This window comes from Ahaetulla prasina, chromosome 9, assembly GCF_028640845.1.
Source record: "Ahaetulla prasina isolate Xishuangbanna chromosome 9, ASM2864084v1, whole genome shotgun sequence".
Classification (NCBI taxonomy): Eukaryota; Metazoa; Chordata; class Lepidosauria; order Squamata; family Colubridae; genus Ahaetulla; species Ahaetulla prasina.
This window is the reverse complement of record NC_080547.1, coordinates 19,309,891-19,325,894: the sequence shown is the minus strand read 5'-3', so window position 1 is coordinate 19,325,894 and position 16,004 is coordinate 19,309,891. Positions and strand designations below refer to the sequence as shown.

Genomic DNA, 16,004 nt, shown 5'->3' with positions numbered 1-16,004 from the left:
AATGTAACTGATCTGGGGATTTTCTTCCTTCGGATCGATTTGTTGTTTGCTCAGAAGACCCAAAAAGAGAAATTTCTAGGAGGCACACACGCACACACATTAGTGGTGGGTTGCCAAAGACAACAAAGGTTGGTGATAAGGCCGAAGGACTGTTTATGAAGAATTTGTTTTGGGCTAAGATGAGAACGAATTAATTCTCAGCTGTTCTAATAAAATAAGTTTGTTCAAGGACTAATTGTGTTTGGTAATCACTACTTGGGCCTCGGTCAAAACAGTCCTATTGCACCAGTGCAGTGCCAGCCCTGCAGTCCATCAAACTATGTAGTTATGACGATATTTTTCATTCTGGAGCCTGACAGCCCACGGATAAAAACTGCTCTTCAGCCTGTTGGTGCGGCTGGCTATGCTTCTATATCTCCTTCCCGATGGTAGGAGGGTAAAGAAGTGGTGACCAGGGTGAGAGTCGTCCCTGAGAATATCTATCATCGGTTCATCTTCTCTTTCTCTTGTTGTGACAACCAATGATAATTCGAAAGAAGTTAACTGTCTCAGAAGAAATAACAGCCAATTACAATTGTGGGAAAGACTCCTTCCTTTTTATCTTGTACCTCTCCTCTTGTCGTGTCCCACTCCTCCGCTGACGGCCGGGTCAGGGAACTCCGAATCAGGCTTGCCTCTGCAGCTCTGCCCAAAGTCCTAGCAAAGTCCTCAGAGCAGGCAGGAGACCAGAAAGTGACTTCAGCAAGATAAGTTCGACTTTGCCTGACTCAGAGACTGCCAGAAAGCAGATCCTTTATATAGGCCATGGGGTGTGGCTCCATGACTCAGCACTCATTAAGGCCTGCCCCTCCCTTCCTTCTGTTGCCTCCGCCTATCCAGTCTTCTGATGCGAGGGTCACTCCAATCAGCAGCTGTTGGAAATAAACTTTCCTCAGGCTCACATGCTGTGGAGGAGGGGGAGGGGTCTAGCTGCTCCGTTTGCCTGGGCATGGAGCCAGGGCTAGGACCAGGAGGTGCCCCCTCCTCTTCAGCTTGTCTGGGCATGGAGCCAGGACTGGGGCCGGGAGGCATACATTCCTCCGTGTTCGGGAGCAGATAAGAAGGCCCCGGCTGCTGTGAGAGCGGGCAAGACACAACACCTCTAGATACAAATGGGGAGATACAAATAGGTGAATTTGGGTGGCTGGGCAAGAGAGAAGAGAAGTTAGAAATCCACCATCAAATTCCATGTAAGAAGGAGAAGAAAACTCAGGTCATGTCAAAGGCGGTGGAGTTCTAAATTTTCTAAACCCAGGATTTCAAGTCTGGTGGGATAAGGTATTTTGTTGTGAACAGAGGAGTGGAGAACTCTTCTTGTAAAATATTTCTAGACACGCTCAATTGTATTAACGTCCGAAATGAGGTATGGATTCCAGACAGGCGAGCTGTATTCAAGAATTGGTCTAGCGAATGTTTTATATGTTCTGGTTAGTAGTGTAGAGTTTTTGGAGAAGAAGCTAGGCAAGATTAAGTTTACAACTCTTAAAGCCTTTTTTGCGATGTAGTTGCAGTGGGCTTTGGCACTTAGATCATTTGATATGAAAACTCCAAGGTCTTTAACAGGGTGGGGGTCATCTACAAGGTAATGTCCATCAAGCTTGTATTTGGTGTTCAGATTCTTTTTTCCAATGTGTAAGACAGAGCATTTGCTGGTTGAGATTTGGAGTTGCCAAGTTTTTGACCAATCCGACACAAAGTCAAGGTCTTTTTGAAGGGTAGCTGTATTGTTGGTAGTGTTGAATAGTTTAACATCGTCAGCGAAGAGTACAGTTGTGGCACAGCTACGGATACAAACCAGAACTAGCGTGATCGCACCTCTATATTAATTCAGGCCAAGAACAAATGTGAGACCTTGTGTTATTACAAGAAATACCGCTCCAGAACTCATTATTTTCTTGCTGCTTCATAGCTTCCTAACACGTCTATCGGTGTAAACACAGGAACAAAGCAAACAACCCATCTGTTTCTGAGTTGCCACATAATAGCTGGTGGAAGTAGAAATTGTATCCGGGGGTGTCTCCATGCTGTTGGCTGCAGGGGTGAAATCTAAATTTTTTTCCTACCAGTTCTGTGGGCGTGGCTTAATTGGTGGGTGTGGCTTGATGGTCAGGTGACTGAATGGGCATGGCCAATAATAATAAATAATAAAAATAATAAACAAAGTATACAAAACTTGGGAGCGCACTGGTCTACCTTCCTTAAAAATAGAGGCACCGGTCTACTAATTGCCTTTTTTTGGGAGCACACCGGTCTACCTTCTTTAAAAATACTACTAGCCGCCTACAGCGCTGATCAGCTGTAGTGCGGCCCTTGGAAGTGCCGCAGCAGTAATTTAAGACCGTTTGCAGCTATATCACCACCGAGAGCTTCAGGGACAGAGAAGGGGAACAGCAAGGCGTGGGCAGAGGGGGGTGCAGGGATTTTTGCTACCGGTTCTTCGAACTACCCACCCCCATCGCTACTGGATTGCGCGATCCGGTCCGAACCAGGAGCATTTTACCCCTGTTTGGCTGGGAGGCTAACACCAGACTCTTTTAAAGTCCGTGCCTAGGGGTTATTGATTCATTTTTCTCTTCTAGGTTTATAAGAGTGCCAGCAAACGGAAGGCCCACATTTTGAAAAACCACCCGGGTGCAGAGCTTCCTCCCAGTATTCGAAAGTTGCGTCCAGCGGGACCAGGAGAGCCAGATCCAATGCTGAGTACGCACACCCAGCTGACTGGAACAATCGCCACACCGCCTGTTTGCTGTCCTCACTGTTCCAAACAATATAGCAGTAAGGTACTGTGGATATATGCCTTAACACCCAGATATTTTCACCTTGTTCTTGTCAGTTGTGAAATCGTGTCCGACCCATCGCGACCCCATGGACAACGTTCCTCCAGGCCTTCCTGTCCTCTACCATCCTCTGGAGTCCATTTAAGCTCATGCCTACTGCTTCAGTGACTCCATCCAGCCACCTCGTTCTCTGTCGTCCCCTTCTTCTTTTGCCCTCAACCATTCCCAGCATTAGGCTCTTCTCCAGCGAGTCCTTCCTTCTCATTAGGTGGCCAAAGTATTTGAGTTTCCTCTTCAGGATCTAGCCTTCTAAAGAGCAGTCAGGGTTGATCTCCTCTAGGACTGACCGGTTTGATCGCCTTGCAGTCCGAGGGACTCGCAGGAGTCTTCCTTCTCCAGCACCAGAGTTCAAAGGCCTCAATTCTTTGGCGCTCAGCCTTCCTTATGGTCCAACTTTCACAGCCATCCATTGCAACTGGGAAAACCAGAGTCTTGACTATACACACTTTATTTTCACCTTAGATATTTTTTAAAAATTTCTGTACCAATCGCATACATACTTACGTAATATGAGTATTCATTGGGATGTCCCTCACCACTTCTGATTTTTTTAAAATTAGGCTACAGCTGAGCATATATTAAGCAATATCCCTTTTGAAGCACGGCTGTCATTTCCTCCCATTGTATAGCCTCGTTTTCTGAAAATACAATCGCCTCGTTTAAAGTGGTCCATCCAAGTTCACTTAATTTTAGAAGATCGTCTTCCTTGGTTTACACTTCTCACATTCCATATTCCAAGTTGTAAGCAGTATTATTATTATTTATTATTTATTATTTATTTACATTTATATCCCGCCCTTCTCCGAAGACTCAGGGCGGCTTACATTGTGTAAGGCAATAGTCTCATCCTATTTGTATATTTATATACAAAGTCAACTTATTGCCCCCCCAACAATCTGGGTCCTCATTTTACCTACCTTATAAAGGATGGAAGGCTGAGTCAACCTGAGTAGACCTTCTTTCAAGATTAGTATCCTCAAGAGCTAAGATTTCCTTGTGAGCTTGGACTTTCCATAGAATTGCTTCCGCAACTACTTGTTAAAGTTATGTAACTTTTTTCTAGTAATTAAGCCCTCTAGTCTTCTGCGAGGGTTCCTGTTATTTAGCACCCAAATCATTTCTTTATAGCTCTTTTGACAGCAGTTGAGAAGTGGCTACCGGAGCGTCTTCTCGTCGTGCCTGAGCTAGCTTTAGAGATTTATCTGGTCTGTCATCTGTCCGTCTAAGACTATTTATAAACTGCCCCCAATTCTAATGTTCTCTGGGTTACCATGCAGCAAAACGCAGAAAATGCAAAGACAGACAATAAAAAGATTGATAGACTCGAGAAAGACAGTCCTAAAACATTTCCTGTGATGGATACCAAGGGTGGGTTGGTGGGGGTTCACAGGGGTTCGGGAGAACCTCTAGCTAAGATTCTGTACGGTTCGGAGAACCCCCAAATCCCACTCCTGGATGGCCCCACCCACCCCACGCCGGAGTCCCTACGCTGCCCGTTTTGAATGCAGGTAAGTGAAGGATGCGCATGGAGGCTCGGGGAGGGCCAAAAACAGGCTTGTTTCCAGCCTCCAGAGGGCCTCCGGAGCCTGGGGAGGCAGTTTTTGCCCTCTTGGAGGCTCGAGGAAAGCCTCCAGAGCCCGGGGAGGGCAAAAACACCCTCCCCCGCTGTGGTGTAGGAGGCCGACTAAGTCACGCCCACCATGGCCACACCCACCCAGCAGCCAGGCAGAGAACCGCTTGCTAAAATTTTTGAAGCCCACCCCTGGTGGATACCCACATTCATCTAGGGCCAAAGTCTTAGCGAAATATTAACAGTTTTTCACCTGCTTGCAAAATGCAAGAGGGCTCTGGGAAAAATGTATTTCAGGGTGTGGGGCTACCGTAGAGTAGCACTATTGTCTAGCCCTGGCCTTATGTACTTCTTAAAGGGAGAGGGGGAATTCCCAGCAGCTTCACTGTAGATCAGTGGTTCTCAACCTTTATAGTGCTGTGACCCCTTTAATACAATTCCCCACGATGTGGCGACCCTAACCGTAAAATTCATTGTGGTGATAGTCAGCGATCTGAGTGCGCCGCAGCAGCCGCAGAAGCAGGAAAAAAGCGGCAAACTGTTTTTTTGAATTTATCGTGCCTGAAGCCGTATTGGCTAGCAATCTGAACTGCTTGCGATTGCCTTGAGGACGGAGGCATTAAAGCGGAGACTCCTCCCCTATTAAGTTTATCGCGCCTGAAGCCAGATTAGGCTAGCGATTGGGAGTGATTGCAGCTGGCTTGAGAGGGAGACATCAGAGCAAAGATTTCTCTCTTTTTTAATTCATCGCGCCTGAAGCCGAATTCGGCTAGCGATTTGAAGAGCCTGCAGATGGCTTGTGGAATCAACCATTGGAGCGCGATTCTTCAACTCGCAAGTATACTTCCCATATTTCCGATGGTCTTAGGCGACCCCTGGCAAATCGTCATTCGACCCCCAACGGGGTCCCGACCTACAGGTTGAGAACCGCTGATGTAGATGTCTGGATTGGATAGACTCATTCAATCCTGGCAAGACAGTGCCTTTAAGGCAACACTTTAAAGTTCAGTAAAGTAAAACGATTTCCCAAGTTTGTTGTTCAGACAAGCTGAGAAATCTAGACCTCATGCCAGGATAAGAGAAACAGTAAGTTTAGGTTGTGCTTCCATGTATGGACTGTGGACTATATTTTGACCTGACTAAGGAAGATGTCCATAAACCAAGCTGATATCCTTTCCGCCTTCTAACATTTCCTTCTTTCTACTTCTGCAACAGACCAAGATGGTGCAACACATTCGCAAGAAGCACCCGGAGTATCCTCAGATCCCAACGAACACAATACACGTGCCACTCACAACCGCAGTAATTAGTGCCACTCCTGCTGTCCTGACTGCTGACAGCACTTCGGGGGAGACCGTGGTGGTAAGAATTCAGGGATATTCAGTATTTGGAAGATCCAATGAAATAAAATAGCCAGAAAAGGCCAAAAGATTAGGGTTTTAACCAGTGGTAAAATCTGAACCAGTTTACTACCGGTTTGCTGGCTGAGTATGTGTACTGTGTGCGTGCATGCACAGTGCGCATCATGTACCAAATGCGAGGTGCACACAAGTGCACGGTGCACCCCAAAAGGAGGCATGGAGTAAGTAGAACAGCGCCAGGTGGGTTGATCAGCTGTGGCGCGTGATCTTTTTTTTTTTTTTACTTTTAAAAGCATTTTTCTTACAACCTATTCGATCGAATAGGTTGTAAAAAAAATGCTTTTAAAAGTTTTTTTTAAAAAGGCTCTGATGATCGTGCGGCTCAGCTGTGATCGTCAGAGCCTTTTTAAGGTTTTTAAAATGCTTTTAAAAGCGGGCGACTGGGTGGGAATGGGCAGGGTGGGCGGCAAGGATTTTTGCTACTGGTTCTCTGAACCACCCGCTGCCATCGTTACCGGATCAGTTGACCCGGTCCAAACCGGGAGCATTTCACCCCTAGTTTTAACAGGTTAACACAGTTGGAAGGGCCCTTATAGGTCATCTAGTCCAACCCTCTCCCGCTCAAGCAGGAGACCCTACACCATTTCTGACAAATGGCAGTCTAATCTTTTCTTGAAAGTCTCAAGTGATGAAGCTCCCACAATTTCCGAAGGCAACTTCTGTTCCATGGGTTGATTGTTCTCCCTGTCAGAAAGTTCCTTCTTATTTCTAGGTTAAATCTTTCCTTGATCAGTTTCCACCCATCATTCCTTGTCTGGCTTTCAGGTACTTTGGAAAATAGCTTGACCCCCCTCCTCTCTGTGGCAGCCCCTCAGATATTGGAAGACTGCTATCCTGTCTCCCCTGGTCCATCTCTTCACTAGACTAGCCTGGCCCAGTTCCCGTAACTGTTCTTCATATGTTTTAGTCTCCAGTCCCCTGATCATCCTGGTTGCTCTTTCATCTTTAGATACTAGGGTGTATATGTACAATTTAAACTATATAACAATCTTCCTTTCCTTGTTTTCCCCCTTGTAAAGACATCAGATTTGTTGACTCAAGCCATGACGGAGCTGTCCCAAACACTGACCACTGACTACCGAACCTCGCAGGGTGATTTTCCACGAATTCAGTATATTCCCGTATCACAATCCACAGCTGGCTTGCAACAGCCCCAACATATACAGTTGCAGGTTGTGCAAGTGGCTCAGGTGAGTGGTGTTTTGAGTTTGGATTTCCTAGAACAGGGGTCTCCAATAGGCTCCATTCACTCCCCACTCCAGGGGAAAGATACTGCAAAATCTCCATTCCCACTCCACTCTGGGACCAGCCGGAGGTGGTATTTGCCGGTTCTCCAATCTACTCAAAAATTCCGCTACCGATTCTCCAGAACCTGTCAGAACCTGCTGAATTTCACCCCTGTGGTTGACTTTTAAGACTTGTACCACTGAGACCACAATTCTAAAGTCACATTGGATGTTACGTGTTTTATTCTGATCCCCAGGCTACCTCACCTCATCAGACTCAGCATTCCACTGTAGATGTTGGTCAGCTACATGACCCTCAGTCATATACCCAGCATGCCATCCAGGTACAGCATATCCAGGTCACCGAACCAACCTCTGCAGCCCCATCATCTTCACAGGTAGGTCATGCAGTTGTGTGTAATATGTGCATGCTGCTCTAAGATGCATGGACAGCTTGAGGTAGCAGATAACATGGTCCCTAAAGGTAAACAGCTTAGAAAAGGGCTGTAAAGCACTGTGAAGCGGTATATAAGTCTTAAGTGCTATTGCTAGCAGTGGTAAAGCCCAAAGTCCTGTGCGCAAAATTTTATTTCAGAGATAGCAATAACAGGGCCTCTGGTGGCTCAGCAGACTAAGTCTGTCTGTTATTAACACAGCTGCTTGCAATTACTGCAAGTTCAAGTCCCACCAGGCCCAAGGTTGACTCAGCCTTCCATCCTTTATAAGGTAGGTAAAATGAGGACCCAGATTGTTGGGGGCAATAAAGTTGACTTTGTATATAATATACAAATGGATGAAGACTATTGCTTAACATAGTGTAAGCCGCCCTGAGTCTTCGGAGAAGGGCGAGATATAAATGCAAATAAAAAAAAACATGTAATGCTTTACAGCCCTCTTTAAGCAGTTTACAGAGTCAGCACAATCTGGGTCCTCATTTTACCAGTCTCAGAAGGATGGAAGCTGAGTCAACCTTGAGCTGGTCAGGATCGAACTGCTGACAGTCAGCAGAAATAGCCTGCAATACTGCATTCTAACCACTGTGCCACCACAGCTCAATGAGATGATGCAATGTTATTTCTGCATTTCGGTAAATGCAGAACCTTGACCCTAAGTTCTAAATTGCTTATTTAGAAATATCCTAGCCAACTATTTGGATGTTCTTCTGTGCACTGGCTGTGAAGTTGATTAGAACTTTTCTTTTCTTGATTAGGAATGAAATATATCAAGAGTTTCTTGCAAAAATCAAATCCAGAAGTACACACAGATAAACTGATTTGGCAGGATTTGTTAACTTCTTTATATACATAATAACAGATGAAGTACATTTTACAATACCAATAGTTGATTCTTCCAACGTGGTAACAAGTAGAGACGTATTTCCAGTTTCATTTCAGCAGACAGACCAGGCTAGTTTCATTTTAGAGCTGAGCACACAGCAGGCAAACAAGTCCACACTGATTTAGTTTCTCTTTCAGAGCTTCTGCACAGACTCAGTTGCTTAAGCCATGCCCAGGATTCTTCCTTAAGTTTCTAAATTTCCAAAACAAGCCCCATTGGCTGTCTCCATTCAGTCCCCATTGGCTGCTGTATTCCAGCCCATGAATATTCACACTCTGACAAAATGGTTTTATTTGGGGCTTTGTAGTTTTATTTTTCAATCATTCTTTTTAACAGAAGAGCATGAAATAAAATGCTATCAATGAATGAATTAGGACATTATTAGGACTGCCTTCCATTGAGGTCCTGTATACTGCACGAGTCAAAAAGAGGGCCGTGAAAATATTTACAGACCCCTCACATCCTGGACATAAACTGTTTCAACTCTTACCCTCAAAACGACGCTATAGAGCACTGCATACCAGAACAACTAGACACAAGAACAGTTTTTTCCCAAACCTCATCACTCTGCTAAACAAATAATTCCCTCAACACTGTCAAACTATTTACTAAGTCTGCACTACTATTAATCTTCTCATCGTTCCCATCACCAATCTCTTTCCACTTATGTAACTTGTTGCACAACTGTAACTTGTTGCTTGTATCCTTATATTGACTGTTTCCCTACGACTGTCGCTAAGTGTTGTACCTTATGATTCTTGATGAATGTATTTTGTCTTTTTATGTACACTGAGAGCATATGCACCAGATAAATTCCTTGTGTGTCCAATCACACTTGGCCAATAAAGAATTCTATTCTATTCTATTCTATTCTATTCTATTCTATTCTATTCTATTCTATTCTATTCTATTCTATTCTATTCTATTCTATTCTATTCTAAATTATTGATTGAAACGCTCTGTGTACGAGTGAGAGATGGGAATTTTAGACCAGTAACAAGTAACTTTAGTTCTTCAGTTCCCAGAATGTCTTTTCCTTTGTTACTCCAGGTGGGCGGCCAGCCCTTAAGTCCTTCCCAACCAACTCAGCAGGAACTCAGCCCCTCCCAGATACAGACAACTCCCTCCTCGCAAAGTCAACCACAGGCAGGTTCTTCAGTCCAGCAGGCCTACCTTCCCAACACCTGGAACTCGTTCCGCACTTACCGTACGTACCAAGTATGCTCAGTGACGCTCTTTCGCTTCCCTGTAAAAACCACTTGCACCTCATTCCCAATTCCTGAGCTAATGATTTGATTGAAGTATCCTTGAAGACATCCGAAGAGAAACAAAACCTCTCAAGTTCATTGACATTTGATGCAAGATTTCCTTTTTTCAGCTTTGGGCTCCACCCTTGCATTTGTACTCGTCTGATCCACGGGGCAATTTTGGAGTGGTACAGTGGCCTAGAGGTGGAGCTCTCGCCTCACAATCAGGAGGCTGTGAGTTCTATCCTAGGTAGAGGCAGATATTTCTCTTTCTGGGCACACTGAGAATAGATCTGCTGAATAACACTCGGCATTGGCGACAGGAAGGGCATCCAGCCAGTAATCACTCTGCTCCATTCAGTTGCCCAGACTCCACCCCGCAAGAGATTATGGGGTCGTTAAAAGAGGAGGAGGATGATCCATGGGGCAATTTTGCATTTAATTATGCTAATACATGCTGACCCTATTTCTGGGAGTTGAAGTCTATGGGTGTTGTGACCCAGGTCCAAGTAGCTAGTAGGAAACTCAGTCAGTGGAAAAACAAACAAACTTTATTCGAACAGCTGAGAATTATTTCATTCCCAGCGTAGTTCAACTAAATTAAAGCAAATTCCTCCCAACACAAATTCCTCAGTCCTATCACCAACCTTGGTCCAATTAGACAAACTGCCAAAGGCCTTTCTTGGCAAATGTTCAGAAGTCACCGATAAAAAAATAAATGCAAGAAGACGAAGCTACCAACATTGTTTTCTGGAAAAGCCCAAAGCCATTGCTGGACTATTTTAAGTCTTATGGGAGGGGCCAATCATCTCTTGGCCCTACTCCCAAGTCATCCTCTTTGCTTTAGCTGCTCTTGCCTTCTGGCAGCTCTTCTCATGCTTGCATTAGGAACAGGCTCCTCCTGTTCCTCTGCCTCACTACTATCAGTCTCTGGAGTCCACACCTCACTTCCTGATGGCCCTGGCCTCACCTCAGCCTCATTGCTGCCCGACTCTGTTGCCAGCTCCGCAGGCTGCTGGCGGACCACAACAATGGGTCTTAAAGTTGCCAAGGTTGGACACCCCTATTTTAGCATGTCAATCGTGTCTTGCTAGAGATTTATTTATTTATTTATTCGAATTTTTATACCACCCTATCTCCCGAAGGACTCAGGGCGGTGTACAGCCAAATAAAAACATAAGAATAATACAAGTAAAACAACAATTAAAAAACTTATTAATTAGGCCGAAATTAAAATATCACTAAAATAGTATAAAACCCCATTAAAACTAACTTTAAAACTGAAAACCCTAGGCTAGCCCTGCGCAAATAAATAGATGTGTCTTAAGGTCGCGGCGGAAGGTTCGGAGGTCGGGAAGTTGGCGCAGCCTTGGGGGAAGCTCGTTCCAGAGGGTGGGAGCCCCCACAGAGAAAGCCCTTCCTCTGGGTGTCGCCAGTCGGCACTGCCTGGCGGACGGCACCCTAAGGAGTCCCTCTCTGTGAGAGCGTACGGGTCGGTGGGAGACAATCGGTGGCAGTAGGCGGTCCCGTAAATAACCCGGCCCTATGCCATGGAGCGCTTTAAAGATGGTAACCAAAACCTTGAAGCGCACCTGAAAGGCCACAGGTAGCCAGTGCAGTCTGCGCAGGATTGGTGTAACATGAGATAATGAATGGAATTCTCTCATCTCCCTCTCTCCCCCCCCAGCCTCCGAGATTCAGATGATGACAATCCCTCAAGGCCAGTATGTGATTGCAGAGACAGCTGTGGGTCCTCCTGTCACAACGGTGACCTCAGGGCAAGTCAAAGCAGTTGCCCAGGTAAGAAGCAAAAGAATAACCGCGACCGAAATAATTAAATATGTCAAGGCTTTTGAATAGGAATATTTGGAAATCGGCATCTGAGCTGCCCAGAGTTGCTGACAGCGGCGTATAAATTTAACGAACGAAATAAAATATTGGAAACGTGTCTTCTGTTCCAAACGATGCATGTTTTCATCAGAGATGGTTCAAAGAATTTATTTCAAAGCGCCGACTTTATTGAATTATTTGCAGCAACGATCGATAAAAGAGCATGTTTTCATTATTATGGCATAACAAATTGGCCTCAACTTACCACCGTAACGGAGGCCAAAAGTTCTGTTTTTCCACCAGCAACAGCAAAGCAATTCTTGGTGACATATCTAAGTTTACATTCAAAAGTGCTCTAATGCAGGGGTCTCCAACCTTGGCAACTTTAAGCCTGGCGGACTTCAACTGTCTGGCTGTGGAATTCTGGGAGTTGAAGTCCACCAGGCTTAAAGTTGCCAAGGTTGGAGACCCCTGCTCTAATGTCTCTAAACACTGTCTGAAAACAGTGTCTGAATTTTGATCACGTGATCCTGGGGATGCTGCAGTGGTCGTTAAGTGTGAAAAACGGTCATAAATCACTTTTTTCAGTGTTGTTGTAACTTCGAGTAGTCACTAACAAACTGTTGTGTACCATTCCCCCTCCGACGACCAGGTCTAGGAAGTCCGTATCAAGCGTGGCAACGAAGCCTCTGCAGCTTTGCCAAATTCCTTCCAGGTTTCTCAGGGCAGGCAAGAGTCCAAGTTGTGACTTCAGCAAACTAGATGAGACTTTGCTTGACTCACGGTTGGAATGCCAAAAGCAGGTCCTTTATATAGGCTGTGGGGTGTGGCTCTGTGACTCAGCATTTATCCAGGCCTGCCCCACCCTTCCTTCTGCTGGCGTCGCCTCTCAGATCTCCGGAAGCGAGGATCCTCCCACCCTGAATTGTCTTCAGCTGTCTCTATTGTCAACATCTGGGAAAGGGAGGGGTCAGAGGGAGCAGGTCCGGGTAATTGCACCACTTGGCTGATTTCCTGCTCTGACGGCTGCGTCGAAGGAACACACACAGTATGAGTGAGCTCTATTGGGTTTCTGTTTTCACTCCTTGACTCCTCTCCGGGCATGGGGCCAGGGCTGGAGGCATGACAGGCCGTTCATCTTCATTATCAGACTCGGAGTCTGATAACAGGCCTGGGAGGAGACGGGAGGGTCCCGGCTGAGGAGGACGAGGCACAACACAAACGGTTGTAAGTCAAGGATTACCTCTGCTAGCTGAAGGCTTTAAAAATAAATAAATAAAATGAAATATATGTGTATAACGAGAGTGAATTTATGTGGGTTTCTTTTCCCCCTAGACGCATTACGTCATTGCTGAAAGTCAGCCCGAACTGGAAGGCAAGCCAAGCCTGTCTCTTTCTAGCGGCATGGAAGTAGATTTATCTCAGACACCTGTCCATGCCGACTCTTTGGACTCGCAAACGGCCAGCGAGCAGCAAACGACACAATACATCATTACGACCACCAGCAACACCAACGGAGTCGGCGACCTGCACATCGAAAAGCCATGAACCCGGGTTCGCAGCAAAGAACCAGAACACTAGCGGCACGAGGGATGTTTTGAAGTCTTCATCCCGAATATCGGAGGCACCCCGAGAGCTCTTTGACAAAAGTATATCTGCACCCCTTGAAGTTCTACCTTACAAGCTGAGGCTTTGCGGAGCTTCAGATCGAAATGAAACCCAGGCAGGACATTTCAGGATGCCACCATCTCACTGAACCTGGTGAACAAAAAGGGACACTAAGCCTCTTCTGGATCTCTCCCCCAATTAATTCTCCTCCCCCCCCACCCACTTTGAACCCCCCCAATTGTGGGCAGATTTTCAGCAGCGGAAGCCAAGTTTGCTGAACCCACAACCATTGGCAGAGTCTTTATCTATATTTCCCCCCCTAAGTTGCCTGTGAAAGAAGACAACACGGAGTTTGATAAAGGGAGAATTAAAATAAAACACGCAGCCCGGAACCGAGACTCAAATTACAAGCCATTCTTTCCTGACTTTTGTATGACAGAGAAGACGGTGAAACTGTGAAGCTGTGCGGAAGCAGTTAAATTATTAAGAATTGGGTTGTTGGTATTGTTGGGATATCCCGTGTTTACATAACCATCTGCACTGCCCAAATAGTCGGATCCTAACGAGGGTGAAGGAAACTACCTTGGAGGCCTCCCCGTAAGCCTAATGAAATCAGAGGAGTATAAAAAAACACACAGCGTCTGAGCCTTTATGTCTTTGATTGTGTTGTTTTTATGAAACAGGGATACTTGCATTTTCTCCTCAAAACCAATAAAAAAGGCTCAGAGATGGTTTAAATGTGTGCGGTGGCTTTCAGCGTGTTGATTAACGGTGGGTATGAGAAGGAGGTGAGTGCAGAACAAGGCAAAACTTGTTCCTTAGGCTTGTGATAACTCAGTTTCTACCCACAAGGAAACTCTTTGCTTTAGTGTTGGAAGATAAGCTCTGACCTCTTTCCGTTTTGGAGACATTTCCGTGCTACAGTTTCAAATCTTAGCCCTTCCTTCCTTCCTTCCTTCCTTCCTTCCTTCCTTCCTTCCTTCCTTCCTTCCTTCCTTCCTTCCGTCTGCTTCCCTCTTCTTTCTTTCTTTTTCTTTCTTTCCTTCCTTCCTTTTCTTTTTGTCTGCCTCCCTCCCTCTTTTTCCTTCCTTTCTTTTCTTTCGTCTGCCTGCCTGCCTTCCTTTCTTCCTTCTTTCCTTCCCTTTTGTCTGCTCCCTCCCCCTCCTTCTTTCTTTCCTTCCTTTTTTTCTTTCCTTCCTTCCTTCCTTTTCTTTCTTTTCTTTGTCTGCCTGCCTGCCTCCCTCCCTTTCTTCTCTTTCCTTCCTTCTCTTACTTTCTGTTATCTGCCTCCCTCCCTTTCTTTCCTTCTTTCCTTCCTTCCTTCCTTTTCTTTCTTTTGTCTGCCTGCCTGCCTTCCTTTCTTCCTTCCCTTTCTTTCGTCTGCCTCCCTCCCTCCCTTTCTTTCTTTCTTTTCTTTCATCTGCCTGTCTCCTTCCTTCCTTCCTTCCTTCCTTCCTTCCTTCCTTCCTTCCTTCCTTCCTTCCTTCCTTCCCTTTCTTTCGTCTGCCTCCCTCCCTTTCTTTCCTTCCTTCCTTCCTTCTTTCCTTTCTTTTGTCTGCCTGCCTGCTATTCCCTCCCTCCCTCCCTCTCTTTCGTTCTTTCCTCTTTACTATAAGCTGGATGAAACATTGCCATGGCCTGTTTCATTAACTGAGTGCTCTTTTTGCATTAGTGAAATCACTGGCCGAGGTTGTAAATTATTTTCACAAGACAACAAACAAAAGCTATCTCAACATATGGTTGAACAGAAGCCACCAATAACTTACGTAAATAAGATTTATTATTCAGATAGACAAGGCTGCAGGCTTCACACGCATTTTATTGTGGCTTGTGCTGCAGAAAACATAGGAAGGGTGAGAACAGACTTCCATGTTGGATAAATGGTAGACTTTGAAGGTGGTTTCTTTGAGATCTGTTCCTATTCAAACTTAGCAACATGCATTTATTTAAAACCAAGTGGAAAAAATAATTTTTCCTGTTGGCAAAGCCAAAGAGACCTAGAGTGCAGTTTTCTTACTGAAGGGTATAGACCATATTTTTCGGAGTATAAGACATACTCTCCCCCCGCCTCCAAAAGGAGGTGAAAATTTGGGTGCATCTTATACACCGAATGTAGCCAAACACACGAGGCACAGAGAAGGTGATGCTCTGTGGAAATCCCTGCAGCCTGGAACAGCTGATTGGGGGTATTCCGGGAGGCCGATCCATCCGCCAATCAGCTGCTCGTGCTGAATCAGGCTGCAGTAATGTGCTGAAGCTGACCTGGCTGTTTGCTATTTGCTGCAAGGACTGTCAAGAGTTTGCAGCAGCAATCACATCCAGAAAGCACACACAAGTAACCAATTCAGCAGGATTCTCTTTATATATAATATAAAGTAAATATACAATACCAAAAGCAGGTTTTCCAACACAAGCAAAACACAAGCAGAGGAGAGGAGTTTCAGTTTTAGTTTCAGAGATCAGCACAGCATGCAGCTTTAGAACAGTTGAGCTAAGCCACACCCAGGCTCCTTGCTGTCTCCTTCCTTGTTGCTCACACAGCAAATACTGTTTCAGTTTCCAAACAGCCCTCAAGTCTCACACACTGACAGGGCGCTAGCCAGATGAATACCGATGGATGCTGGTAGGCAGAGGCAGAATTTTTTCCCCCTTATTTTCCTCCCCAAAAACTAAGGTGCGTCTTATACTCTGGAACATCTTATACTCTGAAAAATACGGATATACCACGTTATCCCGAAAATAAGACATGTCCGGATAATAATCCCAACTGGGCTTTCAGCACATGCGATAATATAACACACACACACCCAAAATAGCTCCCCCCAACTACTTACACGCATGCGCAGCCAGTCCCACCATTTCCTCTGGTTGCTTGCTATGCAACCAAA

The 16,004-nt window shown here is 45.4% G+C and overlaps 1 protein-coding gene across 1 annotated transcript in view; it reads left to right on the top strand.

Moving 5' to 3' along the window:
* PRDM10 (PR/SET domain 10) overlaps nt 1-13,858 on the top strand; it is a 60,579-nt gene extending 46,721 nt beyond the window's left edge. Inside the window, exons 16-22 of the mRNA XM_058194369.1 lie at nt 2,619-2,819; nt 5,662-5,808; nt 6,887-7,057; nt 7,351-7,491; nt 9,482-9,638; nt 11,366-11,478; nt 12,844-13,858. Of these exons, the coding sequence (XP_058050352.1) occupies nt 2,619-2,819; nt 5,662-5,808; nt 6,887-7,057; nt 7,351-7,491; nt 9,482-9,638; nt 11,366-11,478; nt 12,844-13,056 (1,143 nt within the window). The 3' untranslated portion in view covers nt 13,057-13,858. The remainder of the gene's footprint in view (nt 1-2,618; nt 2,820-5,661; nt 5,809-6,886; nt 7,058-7,350; nt 7,492-9,481; nt 9,639-11,365; nt 11,479-12,843) is intronic.
* Nucleotides 13,859-16,004: the final 2,146 nt, after the last annotated feature.